Source organism: Astatotilapia calliptera, chromosome 7, assembly GCF_900246225.1.
Source record: "Astatotilapia calliptera chromosome 7, fAstCal1.2, whole genome shotgun sequence".
Taxonomy (NCBI): domain Eukaryota; kingdom Metazoa; phylum Chordata; class Actinopteri; order Cichliformes; family Cichlidae; genus Astatotilapia; species Astatotilapia calliptera.
The window spans coordinates 67,587,991-67,602,906 of NC_039308.1; the positions used below are offsets into that span (position 1 = coordinate 67,587,991).

General features: G+C 47.5%; 1 protein-coding gene across 6 annotated transcripts in view; it reads left to right on the plus strand.

Annotated features, from left to right (window-relative positions):
- Positions 1 to 14,916, plus strand: part of znf423 (zinc finger protein 423) — a 129,571-nt gene that overhangs the window by 10,582 nt on the left and 104,073 nt on the right. For all 6 annotated transcript variants that reach the window (XR_003272996.1, XR_003272997.1, XR_003272998.1 and 3 more), the window contains exon 2: positions 8,497 to 8,559. Coding sequence is in view for 3 of the 6 variants with exons in the window: in XM_026176815.1 (XP_026032600.1) it covers positions 8,497 to 8,559 (63 nt within the window). In the remaining 3 variants the exon portion in view is untranslated. The remainder of the gene's footprint in view (positions 1 to 8,496; positions 8,560 to 14,916) is intronic.

Consider the following 14,916-nt stretch of genomic DNA (forward strand, 5'->3'; position numbering starts at 1 on the left):
GTTGGAAAATGATCAGGACGTTCATGTTTGGTAATGTATCCTGACTGCTGAGCCAAATCTTTTAAAGGTAAGAGAAATGTCAGCCTGCTGCAGGCCCACACCTGCACAAATGTTGCACCTGAAAAGCCCAAAATTATGTTGCGTAATACAGACGAACTGCACAAAGAGTCCTTGCAGTAGCGGGGACGGATAGTTCTGCTGAACGTCCCGAGGAACGATCGCTGGATTTCAAAGTCTAACTCAGTTTGAATTTTAGCTGCAAAAACATGAAACACCCCGAAATCTGAAAAAGGTTCTTTAAAAATGAGGTTTCAAAAATGGAAAGTACATTTTCTAAGATGCTTGATTACACGTCTGCTCAAACAAACAAGCAGCCACGCTCGGAGCGCACACGCGCTGTGTCTGTATATTTTTCTTGTTACTCCCAGAAGGAGCGTGACTAGCGAGTTAATCTGTCCGCCAGCGATGCGGTATGACACAAAGCTGTTTATTTCCCTTCTCCTCTCTCTCTCTGTAAAGCCTAATCAAGTTTGTATCAAGCTAAATAATGCCTTAGCGTGAAATTGGTGTCTTCAGTCAAAAAGCACTCTCGAGCCTGTAGTACAAGAGAAGGCAATTATGTACCCTCCACCCTGCAGCCCCGCCTCCTCTTAGTGTTCATGTAGAGTGTGTGTGTGTGTGCGTGCACGTGTGTGTGAATATGCACCAACTGTACCTCATCATGTCTCATCTCCTTCTGGCATCATTCAGCTTTGTTGGTGAATCAGTCTTGTCTCGGTGAACTCTGAACCTTCATATGACGTGTGGTGGTGTGTGTGTGTGTGTGTGTGTGTGTGTGTGTGTGTGTGTGTGTGTGTGTGTGTGTGTGTGTGTGTGTGTGTGTGTGTGTGTGTGTGTGTGTGTGTGTGTGTGTGTGTGCGTGCGTGTGTGTGTGTGTGTGTGCGTGTGTGTGTGGACCAGTCTGTAATGGTGAGTGGAAGCTGCTGGGGAAACTTCTAGTTCAGTTATTTCTGGAGCCTTCCCTGGAGTCATGGTACTCTGGAGAAATGCTCTCCCTCTCCTCCTTCTCTTTCTGTCCTACTCCTTATGCTTCCTTTCGCTGCCTTCCTTCACCTCTCGTCCTTCCTCGCTGCTGCTTTCTTTCTAACCTCTGTCTCACCTTCTGCTCTTCTTCTCCACCGCCTTTATATCCTCCTTCACTTCCTCTTTCTTCCTCTACACGTCTCTTCTGCTATCGATTCGTCTTCCCGCCACACTCTCTCTGACAGACAGAAAAACAAATGTCAGATCAGAGAGGCTCTTTAATCTCAAGCTGTGTTGTTTGGCCCTGAACATCAGCTCTGTACTGTCTGTGTGTGTCTGTGTGTGCGTGTTGCGTTCTCTTCGTAGTGTGTTAATAGGAATCTCTTACAAACCTTGCTGTACAGGTGAGTTTGTGCGAGTCGCAGGACTAAAAGATAAAACCAGAAAGTCTTCTTACAACAGCACGATTGTTTTCTACAGCAGCGAAGCGTGCGCGGCTATGTTGGTTTATTTTGGTAAGGTCTGGGATGTGTGACTCATTTGGGAACCGCTGGTTAGTCTGCTGGTTAGAGGGGCGTTTGCACAGGGACTGATTTACTCTTGCATCGCTGTCTTGCTGATGGCTGGTCGCTCACTGACACGTGTGCGTAAATAACACTGTAATGCTGGTATGTCGCCGATCTGCGTCGCTGCTGTCGGTTCAATTGTTTTCCTCAAAGTTAAAAAAGAAGTTTAACTTGATCCGCCCGCTCTGCATCACCCAACATGAAGTCGTTCAGTGTCACTGACCTTTACTGGTCCACGGTCCCCACATGGCCCTGACTCGCCTCTGCCCGGTGTAGCCAATGAATGAATTCCTCATTTGCACTTGGTCCATATATCCTGTTTACATGAATGCAACCAAACCGGCTCAGACTTGGCTGGCCAAGATGACAAACGGAAGCCAGAAGGTTTCCAGGATCAGAAAACTCCTCCCTCCTGCAGATTATACATATTCATATGCAGAATCTGTTGATAGAGATTACAATCACAATGACCTCATACATAAAAGAAAGAACAGAGAGGTTGTTCATGACAAAACAACGAAGACGAGGACTTCTGTAAGCAGAGAGGAAAGACGAAACGATTGCTGAAGCAAAGAGAATTTCAAAATCTGTCGAACGAAATCAGATAGAAACAATTCAGATTGAAAGAGAAAAAACAGGAGAGGAGGGCAAAGCAGAAAAAGGAGGAAGAGAAAGATAGAGAGGGCGATGGAGCTTGTCCGCCAGGCTTTGTGTGGTTGTTGTTCTTTCTCGCTGCCATCCATCTAAGCCCTCTGCTAACTCTGTCCCTTTACACACACGCTCACAAACAAAAGCACACATGCACGCACACACACGCTGTCCCAAGCCTCAGACTAGCCTGGTGATTCTGGCCAATGGCTCAGTGCTTGGGATGTGTGTCTGTGTGTGTTTGTGTTTTAAGGCTGTTTTGTTCAGAATGCAGGCAGGCAGAGAGAGCGGTTTTACTGCTGATAAAAGTATTTGGTTAATCAGCTTCTGTCCCTGTCCCCTGTGTGTGTGTGTGTGTGTGTGTGTGTGTGTGTGTGTGTGTGTGTGCGTGCGCGCGCCACAGGCCATTGAAGTTTGGGGGTCTCCCGAGGGGCATGCTGGGGATGTAGATTGGCATCAGCCCTCGGCCAGTAGCGTCACCAAGTTATTCCTGAGGGAAAGGGAGGGCAGCCAATGAGAGAGTCCTTGAGTGCTATAGGGAAAATGAGGGGTGTGTGGGGAGGAGTGGGGGCAAGGAAGTGAGTTGGAAAGGGGAAGTGGGAGAGGGAAGAATGAGTGTCTAGGATGAGAAGCAGAGACGGACAGATAAAGAGAGAGGGAGAGAGTCAGATGACAATTACCCTCTTGACTCCTGTCCAGCGCTAGTTGTCAATCAGCTCGCCCCTGTGGGAAAAGGATCCGCCTATCATTGGCTACAGTGACCCACATCCCGCCTTTCTGGGCTGTCTGGCCGGTGCGCGATTGGCCAGAGTGACCCGCTCGTCAAAGAGATCTGGGAACAGCAGAGCCTTGGGCTGCTCTGGGAATAAATGGCCCTGATACTGTGCATGTGTTGTTTAGGAGGGGAAAAGACAAAGGATTCGCTTTGTGAGACTGGAACTGCTTTCATGGGACAGAAGAGAAGGAGAAACAAAGATAGAAGGGAAGAGAGTTGGTATGTGGTGGGAGAGATAAAGACAGAGAGGGAAACAGGAAATACATTTAAATGGGTGCTGCAGTAAGAGCCAAAGAGAAAGCATGGAGGCTGAGCACGGATCCAAGAATCACTTAAGAAAGGAGCAAATATCAAAGAAAGGTGGAAGGAAAATACTGAAGAGGCAAAGGTAGAGCAGACGAGGGAGGGGGGAGAGGATGCCAATAATGGAAGAGAGAGGGGAGAACGAGTGTGTGTGGATAACTGTGCCAGTGACAACAACTGTGTAAATATTTGTTTATGACAACAGGATCATGATGCAGAGGCAGAGCTGCATGCTGCAGCCCTCCTCGGCTGCATTTCTAAAATTTGATGTGCAGAAATGAAAAACGGAGGATTGGACGACTACCATCCAAACGGTAGTATACGTGACAGTACTGCCGTCCGTCTGTGAGGTTCTGTGGTGCACGGGGAAATACATGCAGCGTATGACAGAACTCACATTCCCAGGCTGCTCCCGGGTGTTCGATCATCCCCTCTGCAGCCTTTATTCGTCACATAAACACATTTTTCAGAATAGCTAACTTGTTGGGAAGCTGGTGTCAGAGTGTCTTTGAAGCAAAGAGGATTAATTACTGAAGCGTCCAACAGCGGCGACTTGCAGGCGCTCTGAGATAAACCTGGTAACGGAGAGCTCTGAGCATGTTTCCTCAGCTTCCACGCCCCAACGGGCTCAGCCTGTGCGGACTAATCGCACCGTTGATGGTTCGTTGTCTAATTTCTGCACGTTTTTGACCCGGACACTGGTGTTGTGAGTCCGTGTGTGTTTTGTCATTGTGGACGCCCTGGTACAATTGCATGCTTGACTGGCTAATGAACCGTGACAGCCCATTATAATGCAGACAGGAGTGTTGCTGTACTGTCAGTTACTGTGTATGTGTTATGCATGTGTTTACATCTGATTATTTGTCTGCGCACAGGTGAGTCAGGGGTGCCAAACATAAGGCCCAGTGACCAGAATCAGCCCGGCAAAGACTCCAGTCTAGCCCACTGGACACCTGTGGAAAGGAAAGCATTTGGCTTGGAGCGATTCTCACTTGCATAGACCTCCCACACGGCCACTCGTTCCACAGTAGAAGATAAACAGCTGAATGACAGAAAAGTCCCAGTTTTCCACTGTGGGCTTCTTTATAGTGTCCACAGTGTTTGAATGATTGAATTTTCTGTTTCATAATTATAGGACAGTCTAGGAAATGAGCTTTTCTATAAGTTGACAGATTTCTTTTACTACACCAGCGTTTCTCTTCAGCATTTTCGTGTAGGAAAATTGAGATGTACAGTTTTTCTTATATCACAATATCACCGTGATTAAATGCGTCATTAAGCTTCTTCACACTAACAGAAAAGAGAGTTTCACTGGTTTTGCCCACTTTTGTCCCGTGATGGAAACTGAGTTTGACAGCGTGGGCCACATACAGCCTGGACCCCAGGCCCCACACCAAAGTCACCTGCTCAAGCAGGTGAGATATTCTGTATTTACACTAATTAGTGGAAGGAACTCAGGCCACCAAATCACAATCAAATAGTCTGTGTTTATGCTCATGCAGTAAACCAGGTGTTCTTATTTATAGTACTCGATAGGCGTCCTTTCTTAAGCACACGTGTTAGACTCACATAGACTCTAGAGCTGCCACAAACGATTATTTTGATAGTCGACTATAGTCGATTATTTCTGCGATTAGTCGACTAATCAGATCATCACCCATTGGACGTAAAACTACAGCTTATTGCACCAGCAGCATCTGCTCTTATATAACTATCATTAGCTTACAGCTTTAAGTGTTTAAGGTGCTAACTAAAAATAAAGACAAGATGATAGTTTATTACATTTTAATGAAATTTGCAGATTGTTTCGGTGAAGTTTAATAAACTCCTTGCTATCTAAAATATAACAGGACACCGGAGTAAATTCTCCAGCATCTCACACTTCTGATAATCAGCTGTCTGCTTGACATTTATTCAGCTGTGTAAAAACTATAACTTTAATCTCAGCCAAACCGATTTACTCAGGAACAAATAAAATACTAAAAAAAGCCAAACAATAACATTTTGAAGTTATCTAAGTGACTCATATATCATGTTTAACCTGAGTAGCGAAACACGGTGGGTTTGAAAACGATTTGCCGGGAGTCCGGTGTTCTCACGGCTCTAGTGACCTTGCCCCCGGCTAGCTATCGAGCTAGTGGGTAACAGACGTCTCCGAAAACGTCGGAGCGCTTTTGAAAATATGTGGTGTCCTGATAAACTGAGCAGATATTTGAGGTTTACACAGCTACATTCTCGCCTGAAAATATGTTCAACGTTTATTTTGTGACCCAGAAAGAATAATAAGAGTAAAGTTAAAACTAACTAGCTGCCGCCATTGTTGGAAACTGAGCTGGGCCGCGCTATGAATTCTGGGAAACTGCTTCTTCTTCTTCGGGGTTTAACGGCAGCTGGCATCCTTGTACATGCAGTGCTGCCATCTTCTGTTTCAGTCCGTTATTACACTCTTAAATCCTGCTACTTATTCCTGCGTCTTTTGGGATCTTACAAAGCTTCAAACGACGCGTCGACTATTAAATCAGTCGTCGACGATTTTGATAGTCGACGTAATCGCGACTAGTCGACTAATCGTGGCAGCCCTAGTAGACTCATAAACGAGGTGCCTCAGGGGTTAGTAACAGTGTGTGTGTGTGTGCGCAGATGCTCCAAGGATTCCCAGAAGCTTCCTTCTTACACGGTGTCACCCGTGTGTCGTGCTCCGGGGGTTTCATTTGTGTTTTTGTTTCTGCGGCATGTCGGATTGTTTGATCTTTAGCCATCTGCCGTCTCAGTCTTTTTCTGCCTTCTTGCCAGTATCTGTATATTTTGGGCTGTGATCATGTTACTCGGTGATAGCATCTTAAATCCATACCACAATTAACTGGTACAAAATGACACGAATGCTTGCGACTTTTTCCCACTAATGATGAAAGTTCTGTTAAAGGGAAATTCTGCAAATTCATTTGCCAAAAATACACCTGTCTGTTAACATGTAGCTAACGAGAGACTGTGCCTGTTGGAAGCTGCTAGTGCTAAGCTGTTAAACGACTCGCTGTGCGAGTTTGAGCTAGAGTTTGAAGAGGACTGTGACGTGCTGCAGGAAGAGAAGCGATGCATGTGCAAACACATGACTGATTGTTATATTTTTAACCCCACAGGTCACAAAGTGTCTTTCTAAGTGGGTCTGTTTTTGTAATGGGGCACCCAAGCTACAGGTACACATGCACACGTATGTACTTGTACACACTCAGATACTCCCTCCTCTTGACTGATATAGTATCTGTGAGCTAATCCTTCTCACAGGCACACGTACACCCCCGCCGACCGCCTGGTGTGTACAGGGTTCACAGTAACGGTGTGTTTGTCTCTGAGGGGGACAGAGGGAGGATATGGGAGTCTAAATAAAGCTGCATGTGCTTGGCTAATGAAACACGCTGTATTCCCCACAGTCTCATCAGGAGAAATGGGCCTTTATCTGAGGCAAAGTTACCACGAGGTCTTTTTATAATCTCAAACTCTCCCAACTACCACAGGAAGATGGTTTTCATTATGATGTCAGCTTTTAGTGGTTTAAAAAAATAGTTGTCACAAGATCTGGGCAAGCCCAGTTCAGACAGACCGAGGTCGCGGCCGGTAACCTCGACACAAAAACCTTTGATTCAGACGCACGTAAGTCATAAACGTCTCCCTTTATGTTCAACGAGGATCTTCACTGAAACGTTTCATCAGGGCGCTGTGACGTGACCCAGACGATGTGACATCGAGGAGGAAAAATCATATTGAAGCGTGTTAATGAATCATGGCATCCAATCAGGGCTCAGCTGGGAGCGAACGTACTGGTCATTGTGACGAAGCACAGCAGACGTACTTTGTTTTTCTTCTGGTGTCTCGTATGTTTCTCTCTGCTGTCTTTGGCAGACGGATTTGCTGCGGTGGGAGGTTCCTGTGTTCGTCCAGGGATCCATGAGTTTGTTAGCACTCTGTGGTCCACATCTGGCTCCAACAGGGATGTTGAAGACTTGATCCAAACTTTTGAGTCCTGCAGACAGTTGTTATTATTTTTTTGTCAAATAAGATGAGCCCACAAACCAGGCTGAGTTTATAGACACAGCAGCGTCCTGACTTCAGCACACGAGACTAGAGAAAGTGATGTGGAGTATGAAAAACATCATGCAGATTTGAGAGTGTTGCACTGCTCGCTGTGCATCAGCACGTGGATGTTTACAGCTCGTGTGACTTTGCAACGCTGCTTGCAGCTAATGGGAGGAGCTAAAGTTCGTGTGATTATATGGGTGCAGTTGTGACGCAGCTCGGCTGTTTTTTCCTGTTATAAAAACGATTTCCTCTCTCTTCATTCATCTACAAAAATCACTTTCATGCAGACTTTTAGTTTCTTTTTTAAGAGGGACGCTTTGCTGATTTATAGCTTCTGGCTTTGTTTGGAGCTTATGGCTCAGGTTTGATGTGAGGAGGAGGTTGGTCACCAGGGAGCTGATGAGGACGTGGAGTGAGAAGTATTAGAGAGGTGTAGAGATGTGGAGGGGCGGAGGTCACCGGTGAGAGCAGGATGAGAACAAAACATTTGGAGGGATCAGAGACAGAGGTGAGCGAGGGAGAAGTGAGGCACAGCGTGTCGGGGAGGGGGCGGACGGGAAATCCCATTGTGTGGTGGCTCTAGCCATTTCCTGTTTGTGTGCCAGCTGTACTTCCCTCCTTCCTGTTGTACCCAGGAAGTCGGCATGACAATCCAGCTTTGATCAGCTGTGTGTGCGAGTCTGAGAGATCTCAGGTCATCGTCATGTTTTGTTACTTCCTTGGTAGGTTCAAGTTCAAGTACATTCGCTCCAGAGAATAAACGTGTTTCAAGACAAATACGATGTCCTTAGGCGCTCCCACGCTCGATTGAAAGCAAGACGAGGTGAGGAGTCGCCTTCAACTTGACTGGTGTCTGTAATGCTTGGAGGAAAGCAGGCGGTGACACCAGGCAGGACAGAAAGCATAAACACGGCTTCATAAACCTCCATTTTAATCACAAAGGTGTTTTTTCTTAGTTGTAGAGAGAAGCTGGCGGCATGTTAAAATTGTGATATGATCATTGAATTGTGTGGCTCCTCTGCTCTCCTGCAGGTGGAGGCTCTTTAATTAGCTGCAGGTTAAAACCACCATTTATTTGATTTTCTGTGTCTGTCTCCTTTTTTCTAGCTGTCGAAGAAGGAGAGTCTTCAGAGTGTGGAGGAACCTGGGATGGATCGACTGTTCAGACCGGTTAGTGTACAGGCACACACACACAGTGGTACACAGATGCATGGTGACGTATGTTTGTGTGCGGGTGAGTCCGAGCTGGCCGTTTGTAACGTGTACTCGGGGTAACTTTGAGGTGATGAAAATGGAAACGAAGGTTTAGTGACAAAGAAGAAAGATCGAGGGGACTGTGAAGGTTCAGGGGAAGGAAAGAGGAGACAGAAAACTGTAGCTAGGCAGAGCAGCAGTCAGTCTCAATAATACTCTAATAGAGAGAGATTTGTGCGCTTTTTCACTGCTCTCTGTGGTTTGGTAATTTCCTAGGAGGAAGACAAAGACGGCAGATTTTTTTCTCAGATTTAGTTTTTCCTTAGTCTCCGTGTCTCCCTCCCAGCTCCTCTTGGCTTGTCTTTAAACACTGAGATGGAAATTTAAAGTTGCTCAGCCTTTTGCCTCCATAGGAGATGAACCAGCTGCTGTTCAAGGTTCACGTGTAACATTAAAGAGAAATGACGATTTTATTTGTATTGTGTGTATTAAAGATGGCAAATGCATGAATTCGTTCAATTCAATTTTATTCATACGGCACCAAATCACAGCAACAGTCGCCTCAAGGCGCTTTATATTGTAAGGTCGACCTACAATAATACATACAGAGAAAACCCAGCAATCATATGACCCCTATGAGCAGCACTTTGGTGACAGTGGGAAGGAAAAACTCCCTTTTAACAGGAAGAAACCTCCGGCTCAGGGAGGGGCGAGAGGAGGAGGACAGGTTCATGCTGTGGTTCAGCTGTGATTCAGAGGTCTGTTAGCACACAGGTTTACACAGATGTGTCTTTTATTTATGCTTCAGTCCCAAATCCTGGTGCATCTGTGAATTTTGGAGAGACTTCGTGTTATTCAGGCTACGCTGTAAGATTTCAGTTGCTAGCACCTTTTATACGTCAGTGCCAATCATTGATTCGTCTGCAGATATTTGTCCATTAGTTCCAAGAATCTATCGTTTAATTATGGCAAAATTATGATCTTGACTATTTTGGTCAGCTGTTATAATATTGAGTATTTAACACGATTGTTTATCATTTGTAGAAAATGTATTTCTCTAAAATAAACTTGAAAAACCACCCTAAATGACTTCATGGAAAAAAGAGGCTGAAGGAGACGTTGTCGTCAGGTTGGTGGTTAATCACACCGGAGGGTGTTTCTAACGTTACAGCCTGTGTCACGGGGGAGCCGCTGGTCCCTGCCCGCCTGCATCCTCCACCACGGGAGCAACCAGAGGCTCGGGCCACGGCGGACCTGCACCCTGAGAGCGACGGAGCCTCCTCTTTCTTACGTGCTGCTGTTACCTTGGCACCTCAGTGCAGAGGTCACATTCGGCCTTCACCGTGAAGCTGTGTCTGAATGCTCAACAGCAAATTTCTAATTGGTTTACTTGTTGTTGTCGGTGATCTCCTCTGCAGAGTTGGCGTAAAGCTGTTTATTAAAGGTGTAGGTAGGTTTGTTAGTGAAGATGAACACAGATGAACTGAATCTCCCTGCACTAAACTCCAGCCTCACGGCCAATTGAGGGGCGACCGTGGTTCAGGGGGTTGGGAAGCTCATCTTGTAACCGGAAGGTTGGGGATCGAGCCGGTCGTTGTGTCCTTGGCCAAGACACTTCACCTGCCACCTACTGGTGTTGGCCAGAGGGGCCGATGGCGATATGGCAGCCTCGCCTCTGTCAGTCTGCCCCAGGGCAGCTGTGGCTGCACCTGTAGCCTCCACCAGTGTGTGAATGTGAGAGTGAATGAATAGTGGCATTGTACAGCGCTTTGAGGGTCTCGAAAAGCACTATATAAATGCAATCCATCATTATTATTAAAACTACAGGGCTACCAGACTCACAACTGCTGCAGTGACTCAAAGGTTCACGTGTGCAAACGATGCAGCTGCTGGCACGACAACGTTGGCGATGTTTTCCTCAGCGCTGTCATTGGTGCTCGGTAAAGATCAAAGTCCACATTTTCCAGAAACAGCTGGACTACTGTAGGTGTTTGTCAGCTGAAGTTAGTTTTGCTGCTCCGGTTTGCAGCCCGTCAGAGAACAGTTAAACACTTCCTCCGACTGGATCCCAGCAGGGACGTAAGATACTGCTGAATGTGGTAAATATGCGGTTATCTCTCTCTCTCTGTGCCGCGCTCGCCCCGTCTCTCGTTAAGCTCTGCAGGGATAGGAGGAAAGGAAAGTATGACCCTTGGGGTGTCTATGACGTGCCGAACCCTCCCATCCTTGCCCCCCCCATTTCAAAACTGTGTTAACTCTCCTCCAGGGGCCACTGTGCAGGTCTACGTGTGAGTGTGTGTGTTAAGGGGGTGCTGACTGAGGTCCTGGGTGGCTCACTAGAACTGCTGTGTGTGTCAGTTCCTGCAGGAAGCTAGAGTCCCATGACACACACACACACACACACACACACACACACACACACACACACACACACACACACACACACACACACACTCTTCCTACCATAAAAACACACTGTCCTATATTCCCTTACTCAGCCACTCTCTCAGGTTGGCTGTTGCTGCCAGCATCTGCGTGTCACTGCGTGATCTGCACGCTCTCTTTCTGTCCCTCTGTCTTTGCTTGTGCTTTTACCTTCTGAATGCTTATTTGGGGCGACATTAGGAGGAGTTTGTATGTGTGAGAGAGAGGGTGAGGACCGAGAACTGCTGCCTACGTCTTACCCGAGCAGATTAGAAAGAAAGACCTCGCTTCTTTTACTCCCTGAGAGATGATGTTGAGAAGGACGGGGTGAGAAAACAGGGAACAGCAAAAAAGAAAGGGAACAAGGAGAAATATACCTTCCTATCCTGCTTCCTAATTCATAAACTTCCAGCCCTCTAGGCTATTTTTCCATCCCTCTCATTTGGTCTTTCTTTGACTTACTCTGGAAAATGTGTGTTGAGTTTGGAACGGCCCGCTTGAGAGAAGGTGGAGGGAGTGTGAGGGCGACTCGAATAGCATTGAGCCAACTTATTCTCCCCTTTCCTACATTTCCTCTTCTCTTTTCCTCCTTCTGGCCTTTCTGCGCCCTGAGGTGCCCTGAAAGCCTCCTTTCCTTCTCCCCTCAGTCCTTACCACACCTCAGCGGGACAGAGACACAACGTGTCCCCCTGTCTGCTCAGTTGCTGTCTGACTCTCAGTGTGCTGGAAGAAGGAAAAGAAGAGGAAATGAGAGACGAAGTTGGAAATAGTATTGAGCAGCCGTGTTTTCTATTTGTTATTTGTTTATAAGATCCGTGTGTTTCAGTCTCGGGTGAAAGTGAGGAAGTCATGAGACGTGTCCAACTGAACAGGACTCGAGTGTCTCGTGTTAATAAACTGTTGGTGATGAACTTGTTCCTCAAATCACACTGACAGTCTGCTGCAGACTACAGTGACGCACACGCGCGCGCAAACACGCGCACACACACCAACGCGCGCACACAGAACGATCCAGTGAGTCATCATGGAAAAGATTTGTCAGGTCCCCGAGCTGAAACTGAGAAGCTGAGACCTTCTCATTGTTGTTCCACCTGTGTGTGAATGTGTGTATGTGCGTGTGTTCACACATGTGGTGACAAAACTGAGCCGTAAAAATGTTTCCTGCACCTGTCAGATCTGTGTCGATATTAGGAAAGCGTGTGTGAGCCCCAGCATACGGGCCGATCGTGGCTCAAGAGTTGGGAGTTCGAGCCCCGGCTTGGACAGTCTCGGTCGTTGTGTCCTTGGGCGAGACACTTCACCCGTTGCCTACTGGTGGTGGTCAGAGGGCCCGGTGGCGCCAGTGTCCGGCAGCCTCGCCTCTGTCAGTGCGCCCCAGGGTGGCTGTGGCTACGATGTAGCTGCCATCACCAGTGGGTGGATGTGTGTGTGTGGATGGGTGGATGACTGGATGTATAAAGCGCTTTGGGGTCCTTAGGGACTGAGTAAAGCGCTCTACAAATACAGGCCATTACCGTATCCAAGCGCTGCGGTTTCTCAGTGCGTTTGATGATGGTGGATTTTATTGGTCAGAGGTTCAAACTGGAGAAAATCTCTGGCCTTTCTGAGGACCTTAAATAAAAGATATCACCCCAACTGAAGACTAACTTGTGGTTTTGAGGATATTTAAAACCATCTCCCAGTTTGGACGTGGGACACAGACGCCGTCTCTACTGTTACGATAACGTCAGGCGCGATCAGGTGACCCTGAATCCTGCCTGAGTTATGCTGCTGGGGGGATTCCCACAGTGCAGTCTTCGTCCTCCACTTAGCTTTTAGTAATTAGTTGTTATTTATCTCTGGCTCTCTTCTACAATGCGTCTGTTGTCCCATCTTCCTCCTCTCACCCCTCTCACTGGTCGTGACAGATGGCCCCGCCCCTCCCTGAGCCTGGTTATGACAGTTCTTCCTTCCCACTGTCGCCAAGTGCTTTCTCATAGGGCAGTCCATGCAGTCCATTACAGGGTCACACCTGAAACCGTCCAAGACCAATTTGGAGTTTCACCAATTAACAGAGGGAGGAAGCTCATGCAGGCAAACTGCAGCAAACTGCAGCCTCGTGCTGATGAGACAACAATATTAATTAGCAAAGTGGGAAGCCACCACATTGAACTAGTGACCAAAGTGACTGCTGAAGGGAACAAAGCATATCACTGACTGAAATATGAAGCAATGGCCAACAATATACGCGTCCTCCCGTCCACCAGTCGGGATACAAAGGACGGACACAGAGGAGAGATTGCAGGCTGTATCACTTTTCTCCTGCTTCCTTGTAATAGCTTTGTGGTGGCCAGAGCTGAGAAAAACAGGACACTGGCCCTCGTCTCACTCTTTCTCTCCCCCTTTCTCTTGCTTCCTCTCTCTTCCTCTTCCTCCATCACTCTCTCACCGCTTTCCTCTAGAGGTCCATAATGTAGTTTTAATTTCCCCAAGGCTACCACAGGAAAACAGTTCCGTGCTCGTGTGCGTGAACTCGTATTGTCTGCTTGTGACAGTGCACAGTGCATCTGTGTTTCTGTCTGTTTTGCAGCAATAAGCCCTTTTCTGTCTCATTTGTGTTGGTGTGCACGCGTACAGCAAAGAAATAAGCGAGCAGCTGTCAGTTTGTGAGTGTGCGATCCTGTCGATCTGTGCGAGTCTGCGTGGCACGTCTGGATGATTTTATGTGTGTTTGCAGTTAACTGTGTGTTTGTTGCTTCCTTCCGTGACGTGAATGCCTCTTTCATCATCCTGTTTCCAGACACTGGCGTTGGGTGCTGCTCTCCCTTACGGCTCCACATCCCAGGGGTGTGTGTGTGTGTGTGAGTCTGTGTGTGTGTGTATAAACGTGTGACTGGTACTCTGTGGTTCTGCAGATCTCCTCTGGGTATGGGGGGGGGGGATTGTAAAAAACACACATTCACACATGAAGACTGTGGGGGACATGAAGTGGGAGCTAAATGGGAGGAGGTGAGGCGAGAGAGATGAGCTGCTTAATATAGCCACCTAACACACACACACACACACACACACACACACAGACTCACACACACACACACACACACACACACACAGACTCACTCACACAGACTCACACACACAGACTCACACACACACACACAGACTCACACACACACACACACACACACACACACACACACACACAGACTCACTCACACAGACTCACACACACACACACGGACTCACTCACACACACGGACACACACACACACACACACACACACAGACACACACACACACACACACACGGACTCACACACACACACACACACAGACTCACTCACACACACACACACACACACACACAGACCACACACACACACACACACACACACACACACAGACACACAGACTCACACACACACACACACACACACACACACACACACACACACACACACGGAGTGACACACACACACACGGAGTGACACACACACACACACAGACTCACACACACACGGACTCACACACACACACACACACAGACTCACACACACACGGACTCACACACACACACACACACACACACACACACACAGACTCACACACACACACACACACACACACAGACTCACACACACACACACACACGGAGTGACACACACACACACACAGACTCACACACACACGGACTCACACACACACACACACACACACACAGACTCACACACACACGGACTCACACACACACACACACACACACACGGAGTCACACACACACACACACACACACACACACACACACACGGAGTCACACACACACACTAGAACTCACAGAGAGAAGAGGCAGAGGGTGAGGGGGGCTGGGGGAGTGAGTCTCCTGGGAGGTGGAGAGCAGGCCTGTGTTGTTGTGTCCAGCTGCACCTGTTC